This window comes from Protopterus annectens, chromosome 3.part0 (genome assembly GCF_019279795.1).
Source record: "Protopterus annectens isolate FY-2018-M chromosome 3.part0, PAN1.0, whole genome shotgun sequence".
Lineage (NCBI taxonomy): Eukaryota > Metazoa > Chordata > Ceratodontiformes > Protopteridae > Protopterus > Protopterus annectens.
This window is the reverse complement of record NC_056731.1, coordinates 787,692,311-787,709,415: the sequence shown is the minus strand read 5'-3', so window position 1 is coordinate 787,709,415 and position 17,105 is coordinate 787,692,311. Positions and strand designations below refer to the sequence as shown.

Below are 17,105 nucleotides of genomic sequence, written 5' to 3'. Positions count from 1 at the left end.
TTAGCCTAAAAGCTAGAACATTAATAAGAGACACGTTTGTGCAATGTACTGATAGTGATGCCATTGTTGGGACAACAGATGTTAAACCAAGCTGTAGTACACAATGCATTCATTAATATCCAGCTACCAGCTCTTTCTTACATGACTGCACAGCTGATGGCTGTATATCGTAATATACAAAAATCATAACAATTATAGTATATTTCTGAAAGAAACCTTGAGGTAAGTGATTAATATTTTTGCTACTAATGTAATAAAATATGAAGTACACTTACGCCATCTACTTTCTGAAATAATGATGGCAGCTGTTTCTCCACCGATAAAAGGGGACACTTTCATTTGCAAATTGTAATTTTTATTTTATTTTTTAACCAGGTAGAGCACTGATCCACCTGGACTCTCTCAACATCTGCCTAGCAGCACTGGTTGGTTAAAGGACTTCCATGGAGTTGCACAGTAAGTAAAGGAAGGCTGAGGAAGTCAAACACCAGACCACAAGAAGCAGCTGATTAGTAGCAGCTCAAATCCTTAATCTTCTGCTCTACCATAATAATAATTGTAATATGAAGGATTTGTATTCTGAAACCTGCCTGTCTAAACTCTTACACAAAATTCCATTATTTGTATGCGTAAAGTCCCTGATTCAATTTATACTCCCTTTTTAAGAGGAAACAAAGATTACATAAAATATTAAAAATAAGACAGAAATGTATACACCTTAAGAGAGGAGGGTGTATGAAAATAAAAGGATACACACTTTCTCTTATTCCAAAGAAAGAGATTTTTTTTTTTACATCTTTTGCAGGTCAGTACTGCAGCCTGCAGTATAATGCTCTTTATAGAAAGTATATACCAACTTCAGTACTGACCAAGCCCCTTTGGTAATAAATGTTACAGTTGAAATAAAGAGATTACCAAGACCTAAGATGAAAACAGCTGCAATAATTTAGGAAGTAAAATGAAAAAGCTATAGTGGTTTGCATTCAAGAAATTATGGTCAAGTTGGACTATCCAGCACTCTAAAGACAAGTCCAATTGACTTTGAACATATTTTGCATCTTTGAAACTGAATTCCTTAATCCAAACGACTCCAGAGAATAAACTCTGGTTTGATCTTTGCTGAAATCCTTTTGGTCCAAATGATGTTAGGGGAGACCAACTGGCTAATGAAGCTTACTTACCCTGAAGAGAAACCAACAGCATTAGAGATAAAGTGATACTGCTGTTTTTACTACAACAGCACTGAAGTAAGGGAAGAGCAATTCCCAGCATCTGAGAAATTACTTCATGCCACAGTGCTTGGGATTCCCTTAAGTTCTAGATCCTCAAGTTACAAAATCAAACTATGATTTATCAAACTGGAATGCAGGAAGCACCGAAGAAAAAGTATACTGGTGGATTCTCTTCTCTAAAGCTAAACCATCTAGAAATTAAAACAAAACGTTTCCATCCATGACAGTCATGATAAAGGACATCAATAAGAAATAGGAGCTACTGGCGGCAAAGCTGATTACAGGCAAATTAAAGTAGGTGACAACAGTGTAACCAAATATTACAACAATGTTGCAGTGACCATTTCTGAAAAAATATTCAATTTTAGCGATAAAAAGTCTATATCCTATGCTGAAAACTTCAGAGTACTGAGATTGTGGTGTCGTACTTAGTTGAATTAGGAAGGATTTGAGAGAACAGACCAATGGAAGAATTGTGGACAATGTAGTCACGAGAAAGAATAACTTGTCTTGGCCACTTCCCAGTGATCAAGGCTACTGAAAGACTCCAAAACTGAATGCTTCACAAAAGAGCTTAAATTCCTAATTAAACTATGTGATGAGGCCTCGGAAATCTAGAAACAAGATCTTACTACCATCACTAAACTCTGAGGAATTTGGTGAAACAGTACACTTACAGACTCAAAATCAAATGACTAAAGTCTAAACAAACCTTTCTTATTCAGTCTACTAAACATTTCTGGCAGGAAGACAACAAGCTGGCAGGAAGATCCTCCCTGAATTAATTATCCAGTCTAGGGTAATATTTGTCATCTGGTAATCTTACACCTTCTGATTTCCTCGGAGAATTCTCAAGCCTATCCACATCCTCACCTACCCTGAATGCAGCTACACAAAGACAGCCTTCCCAGATTTCAATCCATGGGTTTACTTCGCAAAAATCACCTTTAAGCAAAATTTACCCCTACTTTAACAGATTCTTAAGAGACTCACCACCTTGACCTTATTCTTGTACCACTGCAAAATGTCATCATCCCCTCTTAAGTATACTTACAACCTTTGCCTCAAATACTATGCCATACACTTGGAAATCTTGTTTTGTCAGAGCAATACCAAAATATGCAAAGCCCACTTCTTACAATCGAGTTTGCTCTACGTCCATCCTACTTATGCTTATTAAAATTCTTGAGAAAAAAATTAGGTAACCAAACTACCACTTACCTACAAAAACACCATCTATTCTACATAAAACATTATGAATTATGGGCTGGTAGGAATGTAATGACTGACTATGGACCCTGACTTGTAACATCTTACCTAATGTATAAAGGAAATCTTACAAGAGTTCATTGACTTAACCTGTGCCTTTAACTTGGTCAACTACCCAAGTCTACTTCTCTATCTGCAAGATGTTGGGATCAGCCCTGATGTCACTGCATGTTTCTAAGACTTTCTATCCAGCCATTAATTCCAGGTAAAGCTAAGAACTAACGTTTTCAACCATTCTCTCATTCACTATGGAGTCCCACAGGCCCACATTCTAGCACCTCTTCCATTCTCAGCCTTCATCAACAAACTTCCACTAGACCTGCCTCATTTAGCACTACTAATTTAGGCAGAAGATATGGTCATCTACAGGTCTGATTCCTCACATCATACAACTGAAACTCAAAGGATCTTCGTCAACTACAGCACTGGTAAACTCCAACAAATTACTGACCAGTGCCAAATAATGTCCATGTTATTCAGCACCTATAAAAGATTATCCAGATCCTCCAGTCCCTTCATATCCTTGACTGTGATAACAATCCCACTGCAACTAGCACCTTCTTTAGATATTTGGTCTAGCCAGAGCATCACTCATTAAACTTCCATTAGCCCACAGAAAAGTTGAGAGCCAAGATCAACAGTCCACTCTTCTGGGCCAACAAAATATCTCAGTTCCTCTCAAATCCAGCAAGTGCTACCATTAAAAAAGGCACCCTCCTTGCTCACCATGAGTATGGTCTCCCCTTGTTTTTATCTGCCACTCATCAGACCGCCTCCAATAAAATATGTTGCTTCATACCTAACTCACTATTACTCCTTGAAAGGCTAAGTGGCTCCCATTACAAGCCAGGTCAAATCTACTTCTTGGTTTCTTACTCTTCAAAATACTCAGACTTGGCACCCCCTCCCCTCTCTCTTCCAAACTTTTTACTGGAGCTCAAACCTATAACCTAAGAAGCCAAGCCACAGCTAGTCATTCTCTACAACCCTCTTCTTTCACACTACACTATACTAGCCACTGCTGAACTGTACTGTTTCTGGTCTTGGCATTATGAATTTTGGTCTACTGAGATTTTGGTTATCTCAAGTAGACCCAATTCAACTTACCGTAGCATCAATGCTCTAAGCCCACTAAGCAAAATCTAGTCTCCTCCTAACCTGGCAACTACTACCATATCTCCGCCACCACCATGCCTCCTACTTCAACTCTTTTCTCCCTTTTTTATTCCACAAATGTAACTATACATATATTTTTCTTAGATTTTCTATGTATAATTTGCTTGCCAGGTTTACAATACTTCTCAAATGTAAACCACTGTTATCAGTGTACTGTACATTGTTTTATGTTATGGTATAACCCAGGCTGAACCTGCAATTGGTCATTGCTTGATCAGTGTTCTCTCCTGGTAAAAATTTTAAAGAAAGAAAGTAATGAGAACAGAATTTGTTTGGTTTAGTTTCTCTTTAAGAACTTTATGGACCTTTTGATCGTTTTTCCAGTAGATCATATTGCACTAATCAGTAAATGGCCATTAGCATCATTTCAGAATTAATCACCTGGCTTAACCCCTGCATTTGTAATAAGGTAGGATGTCTTGCAGTAAAAAAATATATAGTAAGAGTGAAAGAATACAAAAGCAGTTTACTAAAGCAGCTAGCATAAGAATATTGTATGAAGACACAGGTTATAAGATGGTTTTGAACTTTTTGAAACAGTGAAAGCTGAGAGATCTAACAGAAAGCCAACAGTGATTAGTCTTTGCAAGAATACATAGAATTTTACCCCTGGAGTACTTACTAAACTTATAGGAGTGCTATTTATGCCTGGAACATCTTGCCCAGTAATATACCAGAGTTCAAGTCACTGTAAGATAAAGATAAGGGGACAAATTACATCAGTGGGATTAACAAGAGGACATGTACTGTTCACTGAAAACAAAGCCCTGGGTTTGTGTTCATGCCATAGCATTTCATCTGGAGAATGGGAGAAAAAGGCAATGAACAAGCACTGCATACAAAGGAATGAGAAACTACCCTGTTTCCTTAAAATCTACTGGATTGTTGAGATGCTGTCAAGGAGGTCCACTTCTGGTATGCCCTACTTTTTATGATCTCCTGAAAAGTCTGTTGTCCAGTTTCCACCAATAAACCAAACCCCCTTATCTGCTGATGGACTCTGACAACTAGTTCTGCACCTTGAAAAGTCTACTGCAAAGAATGTTATTTGTAGTTTGAACTGAATGGATCAATACCGGCTCAGAAATGTTCCTTTGCAGAGTTAGAAACATCTGGTGTTTCCCTGCTTACTGATTACCACACAACTGTAACATCTGTGATTTGGAAATGATCCAGGAAGTTGTTCTCCTTGAAAGCTTGTCAAGGCTCATAATATTCCTTTCACTTTCTTCAGGCTGATATGAAGACAAGCTTCTTGTTGGAATAAGTTGTTGTACAAATCTGACCACTTCAGCAATTTGGTAAATGACAAAGTCCACAGTCACTAGATGCCACTCCACTGGGCAGTGTAAGTATTTCCAATCAAATGAAAGTAGAATCAACGCATCCCGGGAATTTGATGACTTCAGAAAGTACCCTTTAAGAGCATTCATATATTTTTTAATCTGCAGTCTTGCACAACAAACCAGAAGAATGAAAGAAGACATGTAGCCTAGAGCTTTTAAAGTACTGCCTTGCAGAAGTGGCCTGCTGTTGATAGAAATCTGATGTCAAATTTTGTATTTTCTGTTTGTCCACAGACGAAAAGGCATTCATCTAAAACGAGTCCACTCTATCCATTAAATAAGTAACTGAAGTTGAAAGAATTAAGCATTATTTAATGTAATTTTTATTGATCGTCAAAGACTGCAGTATACAGAATGTTAAACACTTACATTGCAACAGAGTTTCCAAGACCATGCCACTAAAACAACTGTCCATGTACGGAAAATTCTTCAGTCTTGTTTCCTGAGATGTACTAACAATGGTGAAAAATGTTTGTTAAATACTCCAGAGAGTATGGATTGATAGCCCATACAGCATAATTGCAAAACTGAAATCTTAGAAAAACTGTCAGTGAGAAGGCCTTAATGGGACATATACAGGTACGCATACTCCATATATAAAGTTGCTATGTAAAACCCTCCTTTGCATGGAAGAACTTTTCTTCAGAAGAAATAATATAAAAAATTACCTGTAAGATAGTCTGATAGAAAGTTTCTGAGCCAATGCTTTGCAAAGTGATGTCTTTCCAGTTCCAGGGGGCCCTTTGAATAAAAAAACATGCATTAAGTATATAAAAGCATAACAAAAGAATTATCTTGGTTTCAGATAACATGACATACATTTCCAAATTTGCTTCTATATTGCAATAACAAACATAGTTATCAGTAAATTACAGCTATAAGAAAACTTAACTTATTAGCTGATTTCCAAGAGGGCAGTCTGCAGTGAGCATCTGCAGGATACTCCTTCATGACAGTCTTCTCTTTACACTTCTTTCAAGATCACTAGCTCTGCACTGAGGCTGTATCCAAACTGCCTCACCAACATAGCTATATGTCAGGGAGGAAACACCAGCCCCATGATTCCCAGGTCATGGGCAAGTTGCACATGAAAAAGAACAGGGCTATAAAATTATGAACCTATAAATCTCAAAGTATCTGAAGGGACAACTGTCAGCCTACGCTAGAAGTGAAGAGGGATAAATCCCTGATTACGACCCAGATGACAAGAGTTAGATTAGTGGCTTGGGCTCCTGACAGCACAGACAGGATGTGCATGGCCTGTCCTGGGGAGGGGGCAAGGTCACATATTTATGTGGTCAGATTTCTTTGCTGGAAACCAAAGAAAGAGCCACATAGTGCCTCTTGTGGTGGGCAGACACATCCAAGTGATGTTAACACCTCCAGCAGCACTGAAGGTCACTGTATGATCCACCCACAGGTGAAAAGGGAGATGGGGCTTGAAAATGCTTACCTGTCCTTCATGATATCCATAATGATGACCCCTTCATATTTAAGCCTCACCCCCCCCCCCCCAGTGATGGGGAAAAGTGGGTTAACTGGTCAAGAAAGAGTTGATGACTGTCAAGTAGCAAAGGCAACTGGAGCCAAAAAACAAAAAAAATGAAGTTTTAACAGGAGTAAGGCAGTCATGAACACCATAAGCAGAGAAGCCTCTTGAAAATCAACTAAGGTGAGTACTTGTGTATCTTTAAAAACTTATTTCTACAGCCACTTTTTCCCCAAACCTAGATAGCAGGCACAAAAAAGGGAACTGTGAAAAACCATACAGGAACCTTCCTTCTTACACAAAGGAGAATGCCCACTACCACCTAGAACTGGAGGACCACCACATTTTTATTCATGGAAAGCAGGTCAACATTTGCAATGCACCTTCAAAAAGACTATTAATGGAGGTTTTAGTAAATGTCAACTTTAGGAGACGGTTTGTGTTGTAGATTAAAGGGACCATGATGGCATAAGCATCCCATAGTGCAAAAAACACAATCAAAAACATCCTGTCATCAGTATCCATTTACCACACCTATATCACCTGCCTAAAAAAAAAAAAATAAGGCTGCAAAAACCCATTCTACTTTTTTTTCTTTTCTAAGTGCCATAGCTTAGTTAACTGATTCGACCAGAAATAGTTCTTGTTTCAAATGCCTCTCCAGTGCATCACTCCATCAATATGCCCCCAACCAATAGCAAACATATGCTACAAAGAGGATCTTATAGTCCAAATGATACAGAAAGAATAAAAATAGAAGTTATGTCCTTACCATAACGTTCCATGTGGAGTGTTCATCTCGCCGTTTGTTCTTACACCTGGGTTCGGAGCCGACCCTCGGCTCCGTGCCGGCCGCTTGGCAAAGCTCTGCATCGAGAAGAAGCTCGAGACCAACCTATCTCCCACAATCCCCCTCTGCCTTTACCTCAGATCTAGTTTGCAAGCAAACCAGAAGTCAACGGAAGAGAATATAACACATTCATGCAAAAAACATAGCTGAAACACAGCCGCAACAACTGAACAAAGGCAGAAGCAGGAGAACCAAACCAGACACCTAAACTGGATGTTCTTCCGGAGGGTGGGAATGTAAGAACAAAGGCGAGATGAACACTCCACATGGAACATTATGGTAAGGACATAACTTCTATATGTGAGAGTGTTCAATCTCGCCGTTTGTTCTTACACCTGGGTAGCGTCCCTAGCTCCATGTTCCTGAGGAACTCACGGGAGAACGTTCCTGAGCACAGTGGAACCAAAGGTTGCCCTGTCCCTGGAAATCCTATCTACTTTGTAATGAGTAATGAATGTATGTGGTTTAGACCAAGTGGCAGCCGCACAAATAGTGTCCAACGGTAGGCGGGCTGCATGAGCCAGAGATGTAGATATTGATCTTGTAGAATGCCCTTTGAGCTTGACAGGTAAATTCTGCTCAGAAGCAGTATAAACAAAAATAATACAATCGGAAAGCCATTTGGAAAGGGTTCGTTTCGTAACTGCCATGCCGTTTCTGCTGTCTGCAAAGGCTATAAAGAGCTGGTCTGTTTTTCTGTGATCCTTTGTTCTATCCAAGTAAAACCTGAGTTGTCTATGAACATCTAACTTGTGTAACATATATTCCAACTTATTGGAATGGTTCTTGAAAAAAGTGGGGAGCTCAATGGACTGATTAATATTATTAGTGGAGCAAACTTTGGGAAGAAAGGATGGATTAGTGCGAAGAGATACTCTATCAGGGTGAAAGATCAAATATGGGTGTTTAACGGAAAGAGCTTGAAGTTCCGATACCTGTCTGGCCGATGTGATAGCTACCAGAAAAAGGGTTTTCTATGACAAAAACTTCAAAGGACAGGAAGATGCTGGTTCAAAGGGTGGTAGCATTAGCTGTGATAACAGAAGGTTCAAATTCCAAGGTGATGTAGGAATTCTAACTGGTGGCCTAATATGGAAAGATCCTTTTAGAAAGGCCTTACAAAGTTTATGAGCCATAATAGGAGCCCCATTTTCTCCTACATGAAAGTTTGAAATGGCAGCAAGTTGCACTCTCAAAGTGGCAGGAGAAGCTCCTTGGTGGAAAAGTTCGGCTAAAAACTCCAAGACTCTGTTAAGAGGGGCTATTACGGGATCCAATTGTTGTGAAGTTGCCCAGTGTACAAAACGCTTCCATTTACTAGTGTAAATCTTTGTAGTGGAAGCTTTATGAGAAGCCACCAGAATATTTTGAACTGCAGGGGAAAGAAGATCAGACCTGGCTAACAAGGGAAGCGGAGCAGCCAAGCTGCTAGTCTGAGGGAGAGTAGCGACGGGTGGGGAGCCCCTGACGAGTGGGTCAGCAGATCCGGCTCCGGGTCCAGGATCCAGGGTTCCCAAATTCGGTGCGCTAGAAGAAAGGGAAACCAAATTTGACGAGGCCAGAATGGGGCAATGAGGATTATTGTCCTTTGCAGGTTGCTGGCTTTCTGTAGAAATTTTGCAATCAGGGGAATAGGAGGAAAGGCGTACAGGAGACCCGGGGGCCAATCGTGAACCAGAGCGTCCCTGGGGACTTCCCCTGGAGGGGGTAATAGGGCAAAATAGCTTCTGCATTTGGCGTTCATTGGAGACGCAAACAGATCGCAGCAAGGCTGGCCCCACTTGCGAAAAATTTCCTTCGCAATTGATTGTTTGAGGGACCACTCGTGAGGTAACAGGATGGCTCTGCTCAACCTGTCCGCTATGACGTTGGATAACCCCGGGATGTGCGTCGCTATCAGAAAGCGACCCGTGGACTCTGCCCATTGCCAGATTCTCATGGCCTCTCTGCATAGTTGATAAGACTTGGTTCCCCCTTGTTTGTTTATGTACCAGATTACAGACATGTTGTCCGACTGAACTGCAATGGTCCCTAGAAGAAGAAGGGGAGAAAAGTGTTGCGACGCTAGAAACACTGCCCTCATCTCTAGAACATTGATGTGCAGATTGTACTCCAATTTGGTCCATTCGCCTTGGACTGTCTGTCCCTGAAAGATGCCCCCCCCACCCTATCAGGGAAGCGTCCGTGGTCACCGTAGCTGTTGGCGTGGGTAGTACAAATGGTCTTCCGCTGGAGAGATTGCAAGTCTGAAGCCACCAAGACAGGTGCGATTTGCAGATGTTCGTGATATGAATTTCGTGTGTCAGGGGTAACTGTTGGAACGACCATTGTGCAAACAGTAGCCATTGAAGAACTCTCATGTGCAGTCTTCCCAAGGGTACCACAATGAGGGAAGCTGCCATGAGACCCAAAACCTTCAGAACCAGTTTTGCTGGGGATTTTTTTGATAATAGGAGAAGAGATATGTGATTTTGTAGGGAGGCTATTCTTTCTGGAGGAAGCCTCAGGATTAAGCAACGCATATCCAATTCTGCTCCTATGAATGAGATATGCTGTGATGGCTGTAATAAGGATTTTTCGAAATTTACGGAAATTCCGAGATGAACACAGAGTTGCAGTGTGTAATCCCTGGCCTGAATCAGTCGACGCTCGGTGGTGGCAGAAAGGAGCCAGTCGTCCAGATACGGAAACACCTGGAATCCCAGGCGTCTCAAGTGAGACGCTACCACTGCCATACATTTGGTGAAAACCCTGGGGGCTGAGGTCAGACCAAAGGGCAGGGCTCGAAATTGAAAGTGACTGGCTCCCAGCCGGAAGCGCAAGTGATCCCTGGACGCCCTGGCCATTTTGATGTGGTAGTACGCGTCCTTTAGATCTATTGAGCACATCCAGTCGTCCTTCTGTAAGAATGGAAGGATCGATTGAAGCGTGACCATCCGGAACTCTTCTTTCTTGATGAAGGCATTGAGTTTGCTTAGGTCCAGAATTGGCCTCCAGTCCCCTGTCTTTTTTGGAACTAAAAAGAACCTTGAGTAAGTTCCGAATCCTCTTTGGTCCGCTGGGACTGGTTGGATGACTCTTTTTTCTAGCAGCTTTGAAATTTCTATAGCTGCAGGGCCTCGCAGATGGGGCGGTACATCTGGGAGTCTTTTCTGCAGAATAGGGGGCAATAGGAAAGGAATTCTGTAACCTCTGGTAACAATGCTTTTTACCCAATTGTCCAATGTAAGACTTTGCCAGGCCTGAGGGTATAAAGCTAAGCGATCCCCGACTGCCTCCAGAGCAGGACAGTCGGGTCTCCTCTCAGGAGTGCTGGAAAGGTTTCCCGGGGAGTGTATCCCTGTCACCTTGGTTTTGCGGACCCCCTCTGCCGCCAGGGCGACGTCTTCCACCTCTGCCCCCTCCTCTGCCTCTAGAGGGGGCATCACCCTGTGTGCCTGGGAAAGAGCCTTGGGGTTTTCGAAACCACATTTTTCCACCACGTTGCCCTTTGGGGAACGGTCTGGATGGGATGGAAAAACGGACTCCGACAGCAGACACAGTCTTTCCCTCTTGCTCACACCGGGTAAGAGTCTCCTTTACTTTTGGGCCAAAGAGAGTGGCACCATCAAATGGGGCGTTAGTAAAGGAAGACTTGAAGGCTTCCGCAAAGGAACATAAGCGCATCCAGGATTGTTTACGAAGAGCAATCGCTGAAGCCGCAGCCCTACTCGATCCTTCGGCTGCGTATGAGATCAGCCTCATGGACGAGTTCGCAATAGATGTAAGGGTATTGAGTTGCGCTGTAACTTTCTCCGAGACAGCAGCATCTGTAGTACCCTGGAGGGTATCTCCCAACTCTTTGACTAGATCCCTCTGTAACCGTGTGAAATGGGTCAAATAGTTCAGGAATCGCATGGAAAAAGCCGCTGAACTAAAAATGCGCTTCCCATACCTGTCCATAGTCCTAGAATCTCTGTTAGGCGGATGGACAGATGAGGAAGATTCAGACATCTCCTTTTTCGTGGCAGCTGCCACCACCATAGCGTCCACTGGAACTCCCTTTGTGAGATAAGCCTTGTCTTGTGGGGCAGTAATATATTTATTAGGCTTTCTAGGGACTGGCTCCACCGTGTCAGGTGTCTCCCACGCCCTTCGAGCAATCAATTCCATCAACTCATCGAAGGGCGGAGTGACCCAGGAGGAGGAAGGGCGAGCACAGAATGCCTTCAGCAAGACTGACTCATCCTTAGAAGGGGGTAGGGCTTGCCAATCACCTCTCTGTTTTAGGATCTCCAGGATGTCAGAAAAGGAGACATCCTCTGAGGGTGATTTTGGGGACCCTTCTGACTCATCTAAGTCAGTGTCCGATGTCAAGGATTCTTGTGGGGAATCCAAGTGTCTCCTCTTACACAATCTTTTCCTCTGAACTTCTTTGGGGGGAGCATCCGATGAAGCCTCCGAGGAAGAGGGGGCACCCTCTGGGGGTGGCTGAGACACTGGTGCTCGACGCTTAGATGTAGCCATGGGTGCAGAGGAGGATAACGGACCCTTATGGGAAGGAGAAGCTGTTTCTGCTGAGCTGGTTGTCTGAGTCGACAAAACCTTCCTCATGAGGTCGAAGGCCCCCGGGTCCCGAGTCGAGGTATCCCTCAGTTCCAAAGAAAACTGAGGAATCCCCGAGACAGGAACCGATGGCATAGACCCCGAGGACGGAGCCGAGTCGATCCGAGCCGAGGCTCCGAGAGGGAGAGTCGGAACCGAAACGTCGGTCCGACTCTCGGTCCCAGATCCAAGGATGGATCTTCGGCTCCGCGACTCTGGTACCGGGTCCGTCGGAGTCGAGGTGAATGGTGCTGACCGAGAAAAAGACGGTTCCGGCACCGAGGGCTCCACAATCATCAGATCAGCCTCTCCCGGCTCCGAAGACTGGATAGGCCTCGGAGGAGGAACAGATGGAGATAAGGGAAGGCCTTCGAGTCTCGACACCAACTGGGAGGAGACAGAGATGAGTTTGGACAAGGCCGTATTCTCCATCAATTTCTGCACCACGCGGTCTACATCGGTGTCGGAGAGGGGCCTAGAAGAACGCGTCGAAGGAATCGAAGACGGAGCCGACCTCAAAAGCACAGGAGGAGGAAGCTCCGTCACCGGTTCCAAGACTCGAGGCTCGGTAACTGACAAAAGTTCAACACTCGGCCCCGAGGTCTGTGGAACCGGTGAGCGAACTTTAAATGAAGAGCTCGGAGCCGATGACATGGGCTCCGACGTCTTCGATTCCTTCGAGGATTTAGATGTCTGGTCCGATGCATCCAGAGCCTCTTGGAATGCAGGCTTCAAAAGGCCTCTATCCATAAGTTTCCTGCGCCTATCTGTCATGACCCTTCCACTGAAAGAATGACAGATGGAGCAGTCTTCTTGCAGATGGAGAGGGCCAAGACAGTAGACGCAGGAACTATGATTATCTGTGACAGACATTTTCTGTCCACATTGGCACCGTTTGAAGCCTGACTTAGCTTTCTCAGACATGTTAAAAGTACAGTCAAATACAAAATTTTTAACAGTGTAATAGCCAGTTAAAATGTCAAATCCAGTAATAAGTCAAATCCGGTAGTTAAGGTCAATCCAATTAAAGTCAAATCCTGTGTATAAGTTAAAGGGTGGGGTAGGCCCCGAGGGAACTAACTTTAAATAAGTATATAAAATTTATATACGCACTAGAGCAACCCTCGACACACTACACACACACACACACACACACACACACACACACACACACACACACAACAACTTTAAGAAAGAAAGAAGAAGAAATTTTATCCAAAAATATATCAGATAAAACAATCTTAGCTTTGAGGTGGTCCGAGCTCATCAAAAATGATGCGAACGTTGCAGCGGCAAACTAGATCTGAGGTAAAGGCAGAGGGGGATTGTGGGAGATAGGTTGGTCTCGAGCTTCTTCTCGATGCAGAGCTTTGCCAAGCGGCCGACACGGAGCCGAGGGTCGGCTCCGAACCCAGGTGTAAGAACAAACGGCGAGATTGAACACTCTCACATCTACTGTATCTGCAACCAAAGACGCTATTCGATGGGTCCTATAAATAGGTTCAGAGGTTGGTACTAGGCTATCGGCTGTAGAGCCTATACAAGCCTAGCCATAACAATTCCCTGGCTATTTCTTCCCACAGTATTTACTTCCCTGGACCCCTGTCTAGCAGGGTGACTGACATGATCCCTGGGTTGAACTTCTTATCTCCCATCCAATCGTCAAGGTTCCTTTTGAAGAGGGTCCAAAGAGGCGCTCTGCTTGACATGGATGGGCAGTCTATTCCAGAGTCTGGGGAGTCTCTGGGTCAGGAACCTATCCCTCCAGCATGTTTTGTTCACTGCGATGACAAGGTTTAGATCCCTGGAGCATGTCTCTGAAGGATTGGGATTTCTTTAAGTGTAGCATGTCCAACAGCTCTGGGTTTGACATGGCCTTGTATGTTAAGCAGAGACTGCCTCTGAGTAGACGACATGCGACAGAGTATAGGTGGAGTTTTTTTAGACGGTCAGCATAGGGCATCTGCTTTAGGCCTGTGATTCTTTTAGTGAGGTATTTCTGCGGCCTTTCCAGTTGTTGCAGATGGGCAGAATTCCCAAGCAGTAAGTCACCAAAGTAGAAAAAGCCAGAGAACCATGCCAGAATTAAATTCACGAAACTGAAACAAGATCTGGAGCTTAGAAACCTGCCTTGCCAAAGTCATAGCAAACAAAGCTGCATGCCAAGAGATAAATTTAACATCTGTAGAGATGGCAGGCTCAAAGGGAGATGTTGTTAAGGATTCTAATAAGAAATTCAGATCTCAAGCTGGAGTTGGTCTAGTTGAAGGGGGGTGGGGTCTCGAATAAAAAACACCTTTAATGAAGGCTTTACATGATCTATGGGCAGATAAGGAATGATATGAAAAGCCTTCCTGAAAAGGTGAAATATCTGCCAAACAAACTTTGATAGAAGAACAACCCTTTTCTGAATAATTCACTCAAAAATGTTAAAAACTTTTCTAATGGAGCAGATGTAGGGGAAGTACTACTTCTCTGGGCCCATAAGGAAAACTTTTTACAATAACAATTATAAATCTTTTTGGTAGACTTCTTCTGAAAGGCCTTAATGAGGTCAACCATGTAGGGGGTGGGGGTGGGTAGTTTTGAGGGCTCCTGACCATCACTGAAAAGTATTGTTATGTTACACTTACCATATTTGCAGATGTTTGAATATATCAATGCTGCAGTACTGATTCATGGGTCTTTCTGCTACGCAGAAGCCTGGGACTGGCCAGGTTCCCACAGTCTTTGCATCATTCCTGGCAGACGGGGGTCAGGGTAACAGTAGAAATTAACAATTAGCTATCCATTTTGAAACAGTGTCTGTCTGGAGAAAGGCCTGCCTTCTTTTCCTTCTGCAAAGGCCAATAAAAGCTTTCTATCCTATTTGGGGACTGCGTCTTGTTAAGGTAGTACCCGTTCTGTCAGTGCACATCCAGGGAATGCCAGATTTGTTCAACTTTATTTTGTAGATTCGGATGAACAATGGTAGGTGTACAGCTTGGTTTAGAGAGAGTTGTGACACTGCTCTGGGCATTAAAGAAGTGTTAGTTCTCAGGGTAACTATCACTGTGGAATTCAGTGAAGGGTTCCTTGCACATCAGGGCCTGTAGTCCTGAGACCCACCTAGCTGAGGTAATTACTTATCAGCAGGGTGGTCTCCCAAAGTGAGCATCTTTAAAGAGGCAGCTGGCTCAAAAGGTGGCAGGGTAAGTTTTTCCAAAACACAATTCAGGTCCCAAGAGAGAAAGGGGTTTCTCTTGGATGGTCTCACATGTATTAGCCCTTTTAGAAACTGCTTCAAATGGAGGGAAGTATAGATATGCATACAGCAAGGCAGGCAAGCAGACAAGGCAGATGCATGTACCTTAACACTTGAATAAGAAAGGCCCTGGCTAAAAAATTCTAAAAAAAGATATTCTAGTACTGGATATTTACTCCAGAACTGGGTAACTTCATAGCTTTGGCTTTGCACCAAGCAGAAAACCTATTCTACCCTGATTAAATATGATTTTCTGGTAGGTGCTGTGGATAGTCACAGTTGCTCTCTGGGGGCATTAGATCCTTGGCTCCCCCAGGTCTAGTACATTGGTCAGCTTGTCATGTTTTGTCTGTCTTGGTCTCTTGCCACAGGGAGGTCTCCCTTTTTCTTACCTTGGAGGTACTGGCCACAATTTAGAAGGTTAATTCCTGTTATATCTAGGTGTGGACAATAAATAAAATTATTTGACTGTTTTGATTTACTTCCCTCTCTTGTCTGGTTTTCAAAAACTTTCTCAGCAGGGTTAACAAACAGGAACTCCTTATGCTGCGGGGCATCAAGGAATTCAGCTTCATCTGGTCTGAGAGAAACTGTCCTCAGCAAGATGTATCTACATGTGACCGACCCCATAGCAGCTGCCCTACATGATACATCCATTTTATTGAGGGCCTGGACACCTGGAATGCTGATCTAGCGTAGCAGTCTCTTTTGTGTCCCTCTGTAGGCTTTTGTCCGAGATCCCCTCTGCCTTAGCAATGATCTTTTCTTGTAAAGACTTCCTGTACTTTAACATGAGAAATTGGAAGTTAAGAACCTTCATAGCCAGAGCAGCTAATGTGCAAGTCTTTTTTTACCAAATCAAGCATTCTACTCTCTCTGTCATTTGGTAAAGTATGTCTGGCTGCAGCCTTAGGAACTCCCTTGACAGATTCAGTACACACTACCAAGAGATCTTCCTGTGGGATTTTGTAAAGGTGCTTGTGGATGTCAGACACACTATAAATGCGATCTGGCCTCCTACGGGCAAGAGGAAGGGAGTAAGGGTGCAGAGACATGTCCTCAAAGACATCATCAAGAACTACATGCACAGGTGGAATTGCTAAATATCTAGGAGAAGCTCTCTGTAATGGGCCTAGATCTGAGAAAACTCATTGCTCTCCCAGTTAAATCCCTCTTCCACCATGTGCAGAGTTTCTCCAAAAGGATAAGTCCTCAGGGTGGGGAGGAAAGGGTGGCATTTTATTCTGAGTCACGGAAAGATTGAGAAGGGAGGTGTTCAGCATAAGACACCTCTTCCTCATCTTTGGTGTCTGAATCCTCCTAAGGAGTTGCAGCTCTCCTTGTTTTACCAGGGAACGTTCCTGGAACAGGTACCTGTGGCTGGCTGGGTCTCCTGGACTTCATGAAATCCATGAACTCCTGACCAGCTTAACCAGGTCCTATGAACCAACCTGGATTGAAGAGGCTGCAGGCTGAGGCAGCATGGGTTGGGACAATCTAATCACTCTCTTGGGTTTGGGTGTCTAGGGTTTTGAAATTAAGGCCTCAGGATACAGGAGGCCATGACTTATATCCAGTTATCTGTAATTTCCTCATATATGACTACCAAGGGAATGGTTACCAACACTCAAGCATCAGAAGCAGATTGCTACGAAGCTGCTTCGAACTCTATCAATGTCAGTGTGGTACTCCTTGTAATGGTGTGGCCTCCTGCCATGCTGGCCTCCCCAGGGGACATCCCAGAGGGCTTGGTCCTAGTTTTCGACAGACCAGGAGCCTGAAAAGGTGCCTCATCTGAGTCACTGAGAGAAGATATGACCACAGACACAAAAGACTCTCTGTCGTCTGCACCGTCCTTCTCTTTCAGTTTTCTTTTAGCTGACCAGCCAACATTGAGGTGTGTGATGAGGCATAT

General features: G+C 43.5%; 1 protein-coding gene across 1 annotated transcript in view; it reads right to left on the bottom strand.

The window, feature by feature from the left end:
* TRIP13 (thyroid hormone receptor interactor 13) overlaps window positions 1-17,105 on the bottom strand; it is a 1,214,790-nt gene that overhangs the window by 877,371 nt on the left and 320,314 nt on the right. The window contains exon 7 of the mRNA XM_044065139.1: window positions 5,692-5,764. Coding sequence (XP_043921074.1) covers window positions 5,692-5,764 — 73 coding nt within the window. The remainder of the gene's footprint in view (window positions 1-5,691; window positions 5,765-17,105) is intronic.